Raw genomic sequence first — 9798 nt, 5'->3', positions numbered from 1 at the left:
ACTTTGTGGGCGTGGTTTAATCTGTGGGTTGTGGTTTGTGGGCGGGGTTTGTTCAGACCACGCCCGCTCCGCCCCCGCTCGCAGCCCGCGGAGCCGCGCAGGGGCCTCGCGGGGGGCCCGGGGCGGTTTTGGGGGGGTCCCCGGAGGGTCCCGGAGCCGCCGCCATGAACCGAGAGGAGCTGACGTACCTGGGCGTGCTGCTGGGCTCCATCCCCGTGGGCTTCGTGCTCAAGGACCGCGGTGAGAGCGGGACCGGGGCGGCTCTCGAGGGGAATCTGGAGGGATTTTGGGGGGTTCTGAGGGAATATGAGGGGAATCGTGAGGGGTTTGGGGGGGTTCTGAGGGAATTTGGGGGGAATCGTGAGGGGTTGAAGGGGTCCTGAGGCGTTTGGGCGGGTTCTAAGGGGAATCATGAGGGGTTTTGGGGGGTTCTGAGGGAATTTGGGGGGAATCGTGAGGGGTTGAAGCGGTCCTGAGGGATTTTGGGGGGTTCTGAGGGAATTTGGGGGGAATCGTGAGGGGTTGAAGGGGTCCTGAGGGGTTTGGGGGGGGTTCTAAGGGGAATCATGAGGGGTTATCGGGGGTTCCGAGAGGTTTTCGGGGGATTCTGAGGGGTTTTTGAGGAGTCCTGAAGGATTTTGGGGGGTTCTGACGGGTTTTGGGGGATCCTGAGGAGATTTAGGGGGTTCTGAGGGGTTTGGGGGAGTCCTGAGGGGTTTTGAGGGGAATATTGAGAGATTTTGGGGGGGTTCTGAGGGTGTTTGGGGGTTTCTGAGGGGGCTTGAGGGATTCTGAGGGGTTTTCAGGGGAATCTTGAGGGGTTTTGAGGGAATTTGGGGGGGTCCTGAGGGGTTGTCGGGGAAAAGCTGAGGGGTTTTAGGGGGTCCAGAAGGATTAAGGGGGATTTTGAGGGGGTCCTGAGGACATTTGAGGTGTTTCGGGGGTTCTGAGGGGTTTTTTGGGGATCCTGAGAGGTTTTGGGGGGAATCTTGAGGGGTTAAGGGGGATTCTGAGGGGGCTGAAAGGGTCCTGAGGGGCTTTGGGGGGTTCTGAGGGGTTTTGGAGGAATCTTGAGGGATTTTGGGGAATCTTGAGGGGTTTTGGGGGGTCCTGAGGGATTTGGGGGGTCCCGGAGAGGTTCCAGGGGGATCCTGGCAGGGTCTGGGGGTTTTTGGTTGATTTTTTGGGAGCTCCCAATTGGGTTTGGGGATCCCAGCCGAGTTTTGTGTGAATTCGGAGAATTTTGGGGTGGTTTGGGTGCATTTGGGGAAGTTTAAGGGAGGATTTGGGGGGGATCCAAGCAGGTTTGGGGCATTTTGGGGGGATTTGAGAAGCTTTTGGAGGGGTCATGAGAGCATTGAAAGGGTTTTTAAATTTTGTTTAGGATTTTTTGGGGATCTCTGAGGACATTTTGGGTGTTTTTGGTGCTTTTTTGGGTGTTTTAGGGCCCCTCACGAAGATTTGGGTGCGGATGTGGGCAGTGGTGGGGAAGGGGGGGTGCTGGTGCATTTTTGGGGTGTTTTGAGGGGTTCTTGGTGCATTTTTGGGTTGTTTTGAAGAGGTTCTGGGGTATTTTGGGGTGTTTTGGTGTATTTTTGGTGTATTTTGGGGGCGTTTTGTTGAATTTTTGGTGTATTTTGGGGGTGTTTTGTTGAAGGGGTTTTAGGGTATTTTGGGTAGTTTTGAGGGGGTTTTTTTGATGTATTGTGGTGTATTTTTGGGGTGTTTTGAAGGGGTTTTGGTGTATTTTGGTGTATTTTTGACTGTTTTGAAGGGGTTTTAGTGTGTTTTGGTGTGGTTTTGGTGTATTTTGGTGTATTTGGGGGTATTTTGGTGTATTTGGGGGTGTTTTGGTGTATTTCTGGTGCATTTTGGGGGCGTTTTGAAGGGGTTTTGGGGTAATTTTGGTGTATTTCTGGTGTATTTTGGGGGTGTTTTAGTGTATTTTTGCTGTATTTTTGGTGTATTTTTAGTGCATTTCTGGTGCATTTTGGGGGTGTTTTGAAGGGGGTTTGGTGTATTTTTGGTGTATTTTTGGTGTATTTCTGGTGTATTTCTGGTCCATTTTGGGGGTGCCCCCCCTCTGACCCCCCCCTGCCCCCCCAGGCCCGCGCTGGCGCCAGTTCGGGGGGGCTGCGGTGGGGGCGGGGCTGGCGCTGCTCACCTGCGGCCCCCACCTGCTGCACTCGCTGGGCACCGTGCTGGGCACCTGGGCCATCCTCGGCTGCCTGCCCAGGTCAGACGGGGGCAATGGGATAAATGGGGGGGCCTAAAGCCTCTGGGGGGGTCCCGGGACACCTGGGGGGGTCCTGGGATACCTGGGGGGACCCTGGGATACCTGGGGGCTCTAAGACACCTGGGGGGGCTGGGACACCTAGGCCATCCTCGGCTGCCTGCCCAGGTCAGACAGGGGCAATGGGATAAATGGGGGGGGCTGGGATACCTGGGGGGGTCCCGGGACACCTGGGGGGGGCTGGGATACCTGGGGGGACCCTGGGATACCTGGGGGGGCTCTGAGACACCTGGGCCATCCTCGGCTGCCTGCCCAGGTCAGGGGGGGCCTGGGATACCTGGGGGGGGCTGGGATACATGGGGGGCCTGGGATACCTGGGGGGGTCCTAAAGCCTCTGGGGGGGGGGGTCCCTGACCCATTCTGGGCCATTCTGGGGGGTCCTAAAGCCTCTGGGGGAGGCCTTGCCACACCTGGGGGGTCCTAAACCCCCTGGGGGGGATCCCTGACCCATTCTGGGGGGTCAGTGCCACACCTGGGGGGGGCCTAAAGCCTCTGGGGGGAGGCCCTGGCATACCTGGGGGGTTCTAAAGCCTTTTGGGGGGGACCTGCGATACTTGGGGGGTCACTGCCACACCTGGGGGGGTCCTAAACACTCTGGGGGGGGTCCCTGGGACACCTGGGGGGGCCTGAACCCGCTGGGGGGGGGGCCCTGACCCATTCTAGGGGGTCCCAACTGCATTTTGGGGGGTCCTAAAGCTTCTGGGGGGGGTCTCTGGGACACCCAGGGGGTCCTAAAGCCTCTGGGGGGTCCCTGACCCATTCTGGGGGGTCCCAGGTGCATTTTGGGGGGGGTCCCTGAGACACCTGGGGGGTCCTAAAGCCTCTGGGGGGTCCTGGAACCATTTAAGGGAGTCCTGGAACCGTTCTGGGGGGTTCCTGACCCATTTTGGAGGTCCCAGGTGAATTTTGGGGGGGTCCTAAAGGCTTTTGAGGGAGTCCCTGACTCATTCTGGGGGGTTCTGGAACCATTTGGGGGGTCCCTGACCCATTTTGGAGGGTCCCGGGTGCATTTTGGGGGGATTTTGGAGGCCCCAGAACCCTGGGTTGGGGTCCCAGGTGAATTTTGGGGGGTCCCTGACCTATTTTTGGGGCGTCCCAGCTGCATTTTGGGGGGGGTCCTGAAACAATTTAGGAGGTCCCTGACTCATCTGGGGGGTCCCTGACCAATTTTGGGTGCCCCAATTCCATTTTGGGGTGTCCCTGACCCATTTTGAGGGGTCCCAGCTCCATTTTTGGGGTCCCCCAGGTCAATTTTGGGGGTGTCCCGAGTGTTTCCTCCCCTCCCCCACAGAGTTTTGGTGCTCATTACAACACCCGAGCTCGTTATTGCTTAATTAGGATGAGGGTAACGAGCTGGGGGGGGAGGGGGCAAATTCCCTGTGAGGGCCGGGGGGGCAGAGACATTTTGGGACCCCCCAAATTTAGGGTGTCAAAGACATTTTGGGACCCCCAAATTCTTTGTGAGGAAAGGGGAAATTTTGGGGGTTCAGAGACGTTTTGGGACCCTCCAAATTCTCTTTGAGGGGCGGTTCAGAGACATTTTGGGACCACTCCCAAATTCGGGGGGTTCAGAGACATTTTAGGACCCCCAAATTCTCTTTGAGGGGGGGTTCAGAGACATTTCAAGGCCCTCCAAATTCAAGGTGTCAAAGACATTTTGGGACCCCCCAAATTCGGGGGGCCCAGAGACATTTTGGGATCCCCCAAATTCTCTTTGAAGGGGAATCAGAGACATTTTGGGACCCCCCAAATTCTTTGTGAGGGGAGGGGGAAATTTTGGGGGGTCAGGGACATTTTGGGACCCCCCAAATTCTCTTTGAGGTGGGGGTCAAGGACATTTTAGGACCCCCCAAATTTAGGGTGTCAAAGACATTTTAGGACCCCCCAAATTCTCTTTGAGGGTGGGGTCAGAGACATTTTGGGACCCCTCCCAAATTCGGGGGGTTCAGGGACATTTTAGAACCCCCCAAAATTTAGGGTGTCAAAGACATTTTAGGACACCCCAAATTCGGGGGTTCAGAGACATTTTGGGACCCCCCAAATTCTCTTGGAGGGGGGGGGGGTCAGGGACATTTTGGGACCCCCCCAAATTCTCTTTGAGGGTGGGGTCAGGGACATTTTAGGACCCCCCAAATTCAGGGTGTCAAAAACATTTTAGGACCCCCAAATTCGGGGGTTCAGAGACATTTTGGGACCCCCAAATTCTCTTTAAGGGGGAATTAGAGACATTTTAGGACCCCCCAAATTCTCTTTGAGGGGGGGTTCAGAGACATTTTAGGACCCCCCAAATTCTCTTTGACATTTCAGGCCCCCCCAAATTCTCTTTGAGGGTGGGCTCAGGGACATTTTGGGACCCCCCCCAAATTAAAGACATTTTGGGACCCCCCAAATTCCCTTTGAGGGTGGGCTCAGGGACATTTTAAGACCCCCCCAAATTAAAGACATTTCAGGCCCCCCCAAATTCTGCCCCCCGGGGCTATTTGGGGAGGGGTTTCAAGGCCCGGGGGGGGTTCTTGGGGTGCCCCCCATTTACCGGGGTCCCCCCCAGGCACTCTGGGGGCGCCGCCCTGCTCTGGGTGTTCGGGTACCTCCTGTTCTTCCGCACCCCCCGCCTCTGGGGGCTGCCCGAGCCCCCCCCCTACGCCAACGCCCTGCAGCTGCTCGTCACCCTCAAGGTAACCTGGGGGGTTTGGGGGGGACTGGGGGGTCCTGGAGGGGTTTGGGGGGGTTCTGGAGGGGTTTGGGGGGGATTGGGGGGTCCTGGAGGGGTTTGGGGGGGTTCTGGAGGGGTTTGAGGAGGATTTGGGGGGTCCTGGAGGGGTTTGGGGGGCATTTGGGGAGATATGGGGGAGTTTTGGGGGGGATCTGGGGGGTTTTGGGGGGCATTTGGAGGGTCCTGAGGGAGTTTTGGGGGGATCTGGGAAGGTTTGGGGGGGTCCGGGGGGGTTTGGAGGGGTTCTGGAAGGATTTTGGGGATCCTGAAGGGGTTTTGGGGGGTCCTGGGGGGGGGTTTTGGCGGGTCCTGGAGGGAATTTGGGGGGATTCAGGGGGTCCTGGAGGGGTTTGGGGGGGATTTGGGGAGGTTTTAGGGGGATCTGGAGGGGTTTGGGGGCTCCTGAAGGGAATTTGGGGGGGATTTGGGGAGGGTTTGGGGGGATCTGGGGGGTCCTGGGGGGGTTTGGGGGGTCCTGAGGTGATTATGGGGGGGGGGGGGGGGGGTCCTGGGGGATTTGGGGAGGGTTTGGGGAGTTATGGGCGAGTTTTGGGGTCCTGGAAGGATTTTGGGGGGGATTTGGGGGGTGCTGGGGGGTTTTGGCGGGTCCTGGAAGGATTTTGGGGGTTCTGGAGGCAATCTGGGGGGACCTGGGAGGGATTTGGGGGAGTCTGAGGTGTCGGAAGGGGTCTCAGGGCAGGCCTGGGGAGGATTTTGGGGGGATTTTGAGGGGTTCAGAGGTGATTTTAGGGGGGTTAGGGGGGATTTTGGGGGGTTCAGAGGTGATTTTGGGGGGTTCAAAGGTGATTTGGGGGTGATTTTGGGGTGAATCCGTGGCTGGCAATCGTTTGAACGCTGCTGAGCCAGCAGGGGGCGCTGAGTGTCCCAGAGGGGCGTGGCTTGTGCCGCACCATGCCCATATATGGAAAAAAGGCGTGGCCTCACTGTGGCCCCGCCCCCAGATGGCCAGCCTGGCCAGTGACACCCAGGAGCTGCGGGAGGCGGAGCTCAAGGGGGTGACGTCAGAGGAGACGCGGCTGCTGATTGGCTCGCTGAGGCGCGTGCCGAGTTTGATTGACATCCTGTGCTACAGCTACTGCTACCTGGGGCTGCTGACAGGTGGGGGCGGGGCCTAAAGGGGCGGGGCCAAGGCACACCTGGGTGGGGTTTGGGGCAGTTGAGGGGATTTTGGGGGGTCCCAGAGGGAATTTTGGGGGGTCCCAGAGGAGATTTTAGAGGATTCCCTGAGGGGATTTTTGGGGAATTCTGGAGGGGGGTCCCAGAGAGGATTTGGGGAGGATTTTGGGGGGTCCCTGAGGGAATTTTGGGGGAGTCCTAGAGGGGATTTTGGGGAAACTTTGGGGGGTCCCAGAGAGAATTTTGGGGGGGGGGATTTTGGAGGGTCCCAGAATGAATTTTGGGGGTATTTGGGGGCTTCCCAGAGACAATTTGGGGGGGATTTTGGGGGGGTCCCAGAGAGAGTTTTGTGGGGACATTGGGGGTTCCCAGAGGGGATTTTGGAGGTGATTTTGGGGACAGTCCCAGAATGAATTTTGAGGTTTCCCAGAGAGTTTCGGAGGGGAATTTTGTGAGGTCCCACAGAGGATTCTGAGGGAATTTTCAGGAGGTCTCAGTGAGGATTTTGGAGGATCCCAGAGCGAAATTTTGGCACCGCGTACCCAAATTCACCTCCCTTCTCCATGGATTTGGGCTTTCCAGAGCGTCACCCATGTGTCACCCGTGTGTCACCCGTGTGTCACCCGTGTCCCCTCTCCCCGCAGGTCCCTTCTACCGCCTGGGCACGTACCTGGACTGGGTGTGGGGTCCCCCCGGGCCCCCCGCCCTGCGCCGGCTGCTGTCCCACGTGCGCTGGGCGCCCGCCCTGGGGCTTCTGGGGGTCCTGGTGGGCCGGGCCTGGCCAGCCAGGGCCGTGCTGGAGCCCGGCTTCGACGCCCGGCCCTGGGGCGCCCGGCTGGCACAGATGGTGCCCGTGTTCCTGGCGCTGCGCCTGCGCCTCTACGTGGGCTGGCTCTGCGCCGAGGGCGGCTGCGTGGCCGCGGGGCTGGGGGCGTACCCCAAAACCGCCCGGGCCAAACCGGGACAGGGACCCACGGTGCCATGGGAGAGACCCAAAACGTGAGTGACAGCACTGGGGACACCATTGGGGACACTGGGGCTGGGGGCGTACCCCAAAACCGCCCGGGCCAAACCCGGACAGGGACCCACGGTGCCATGGGAGCGCCCCAAAACGTGAGTGACATCACTGGGGACAGTGACACCATTGGGGTACAGGGACATCTGTGGGGCTGTGGGGCTGTGGGGCTGGGGGCGTACCCCAAAACGGCTCGGGCCAAACCGGGACAGGGACCCATGGTGCCATGGGAGAGACCCAAAATGTGAGTGACACCATTGGGGTACAGGGACATTGGGGCATAGAGTGGGGGTCCCTGAGAGTCACCTGAGTGTCCCTGAGTGTCCCCGGGTGTTTTCACCTGTCCCAGGTGTGCTGATGTCCCCGCTGACCAATGGGATTTCGAGTCCATGCGCACCATGGGGAAGGGACTGGGGGGTCCCTGAGTGTCCCCATGTGTCACCTGTGTGTCTCACCTGTCCCAGGTGTGCCGATGTCCCCGCTGACCAATGGGATTTCGAGTCCATCCGCACCGTGGACCCCTGGGGCACCGAGGTGGGCCGGAGGTTCCGGGGCGGCCTCAGGCGCTGGAACATGACGGTGCAATGGTGGCTGGCGGCCTACGTGCACCGCCGGGGACCCCGAAACCACCCCATGCTCAGGTACTGGGAGCACTGGGAGCACTGGGAGGGACTGGGAGGGCACTGGGAGCACTGGGACAGACAGTGCAATGGTGGCTGGCGGCCTACGTGCACCGCCGGGGACCCCGAAACCACCCCATGCTCAGGTACTGGGAGCACTGGGAGCACTGGGAGGGACTGGGAGGGCACTGGGAGCTGAGTTTTACTGAGGGTAGATTGAATTTTGAGGCGTGTAAATTCAATTTTGGGTGCTTAGGCTGAACTTTGAGAGTCACAAACTGAATTTTGAGGCGCTTGCGCTGCATTTGCCATCACATAAACCCCGTCCCAGCGCCTCCAACCTCAATTTTAACCCCTCCAAAGGAACCTTTCCACCCTTCCCACCCCTCCCTAACCCCATTTTTGAATTTTTCTCCCCAAACCCAGGAACGCCTGGACCATGCTGGCCTCAGCCTACTGGCACGGGCTGCACGGGGGGCAGTACCTGTCCTTCCTCACCGTGCCCCTGTGGCTGGCGGCCGAGGCGGCGGCTGAGGGGGCCCTGTTGGGATATTTCGGGGTCCCCCTGGAGAATTTGGGGGGCTGGAAGGGCTCGGCGCTGAGGGGAGCTCAATGGTTCCTCAAAATGAGAGCGTTCGAGTACCTGAGCATGGGGTTCGTGCTGAGAGAAGCGGCGGCCACGCTGCGTTTCTGGGCCTCGGTGCATTTCTGCCTCCATCTTGTGCCGCTCCTCATCCTCCTCACGGCGACGGCGGCGGGGGCGGGAAAAGGGCGGGAAAAGGGGCGGGGAAAAGGGCGGGAAGAGGGGAGGGAAAAAGGGCGGGAAGAGGGGAGGGAAAAAGGGCGGGAAGAGCGTGAGGGAGAGGGGGGGGCAGGGGACGCGCAGGTGAGGAGGAGGAGGGAGCGCTGTGAGGGGGAGGGGGCAGATACCGGAAATTCTAAAATTCATGAGGGGGGAGATCCCCTAAATCCTAAAATTGACGAGGGATGGGACCCCCTGAACCCCAAAATTCAGGGCAAAAATCCCCTAAATCCTAAAATTGACGAGGAATGGGACCCTCTGAAGCCCAAAGTTCATGAGGGGGGAGATCCCTTAAATCTTAAAAATCAGGGGGGAAATCCCCTAAATCCTAAAATTGACGAGGGATGGGACCTCCTGAACCCCAGAATTCAGGAGGGTGGGGATCCCATAAATCCTAAAATTCATAAGCGTGAGGACCCACTAAATCCTAAAATTGATGAGGGATGGGACCCCCTGAATCCTAAAATTCAGAAGGGAGAAGATCCTGTAAACCCCAAGATTCATGACGGTGGGGATCCCATGAATCCTCAAATTCATGAGGGTGGAGATCTAAATCCTAAAATTCATGAGGGGTGGGACCCCCTGAACCCCAAAACAGAGGCCAGGGAGGAGCCCCCAGCCCCCAAATCCCAGGAGCTGAGGAAGAGGAGGGACCCCGAGGGCTGGGGTGGGGATGAACCCCAATAACCACAACTCGGGGGGACCCCAAACTTTGGGGTGAGGATGAGGATGAAGCACCCCAAACTCAGGTCAGGGGTAGAAAAACCCCAATGGAAAATGGGGCGGGGGGGGGAAACGCCCTGAACCCCAAAATCCAAAATTGGGGAGCTCCGACAGCCCCAGATCAGGGGGACCCCCAGGTGAGGAAGAGGAGGGACCCCAATAACGAGAATTTAGGGTGGACCTCCCACTCCCCTGAACCCAAATACCCAGAAAAGGGGGCCTGGGGAGGGATTTTGGGGTGTTGGGGGCTGCGGGCACCCCCCAGGGGGGTTTTTAGGGGGGTGGGAGTGGGGGGTTCTGTTTTTTGAAGGGCCCCCCCCAAAGTGGAGACCAATAAAAGCTTTGAGTGACATCCCCAGTGTGTTTAATGTGTGTAAGGACCCCAAAACTGACCGAAACTACCCCAAAAGTGACCACAAAGCCCTGAGATTTAATAAAATACATCTAAAATAGAGCTGAACACCAAAAATTGATTCAAATCCCTCTGAACTGTCC

At 58.6% G+C, this 9798-nt stretch overlaps 1 protein-coding gene across 3 annotated transcripts; it reads left to right on the top strand.

The window, feature by feature from the left end:
* Positions 1-90: 90 nt before the first annotated feature.
* Positions 91-9655, top strand: MBOAT7 (membrane bound acylglycerophosphatidylinositol O-acyltransferase MBOAT7). Of its 3 annotated transcripts, XM_071420141.1 has the most exons (8): positions 91-240; positions 2107-2236; positions 4842-4968; positions 5969-6125; positions 6788-7142; positions 7623-7799; positions 8205-8931; positions 9031-9655. In XM_071420141.1, the coding sequence occupies exons 1-8, from the start codon at positions 165-167 to the stop codon at positions 9265-9267; spliced, it is 1986 nt and encodes a 661-aa protein (XP_071276242.1). In that variant the 5' UTR covers positions 91-164; the 3' UTR covers positions 9268-9655. The 3 variants fall into 3 exon arrangements, with proteins under 3 accessions (XP_071276242.1, XP_071276241.1, XP_071276243.1); XM_071420140.1 differs by having other exon boundaries at positions 8205-9655; XM_071420142.1 differs by lacking the exons at positions 91-240; positions 2107-2236 and adding an exon at positions 2473-2549 and having other exon boundaries at positions 8205-9655.
* Positions 9656-9798: the final 143 nt, after the last annotated feature.

This window comes from Agelaius tricolor, unplaced genomic scaffold, assembly GCF_023055355.1.
Source record: "Agelaius tricolor isolate 1412-34295 unplaced genomic scaffold, bAgeTri1.0.p SCAF_126, whole genome shotgun sequence".
NCBI classification, from domain to species: Eukaryota; Metazoa; Chordata; class Aves; order Passeriformes; family Icteridae; genus Agelaius; species Agelaius tricolor.
The sequence above is the reverse complement of the archived record's forward strand: the minus strand, read 5'-3'. Positions and strand labels throughout refer to the sequence as shown.

Bases quoted from the DNA above. Each gene is read 5' to 3' on its own strand.
- MBOAT7 (XM_071420140.1), top strand. From the start codon at position 165: ATGAACCGAGAGGAGCTGACGTACCTGGGCGTGCTGCTGGGCTCCATC. The intron at 7,143-7,622 runs GTGAGTGACAGC...CACCTGTCCCAG, and splicing joins CCATGGGAGAGACCCAAAAC to GTGTGCCGATGTCCCCGCTG. The intron at 7,800-8,204 runs GTACTGGGAGCA...CCCCAAACCCAG, and splicing joins CGAAACCACCCCATGCTCAG to GAACGCCTGGACCATGCTGG.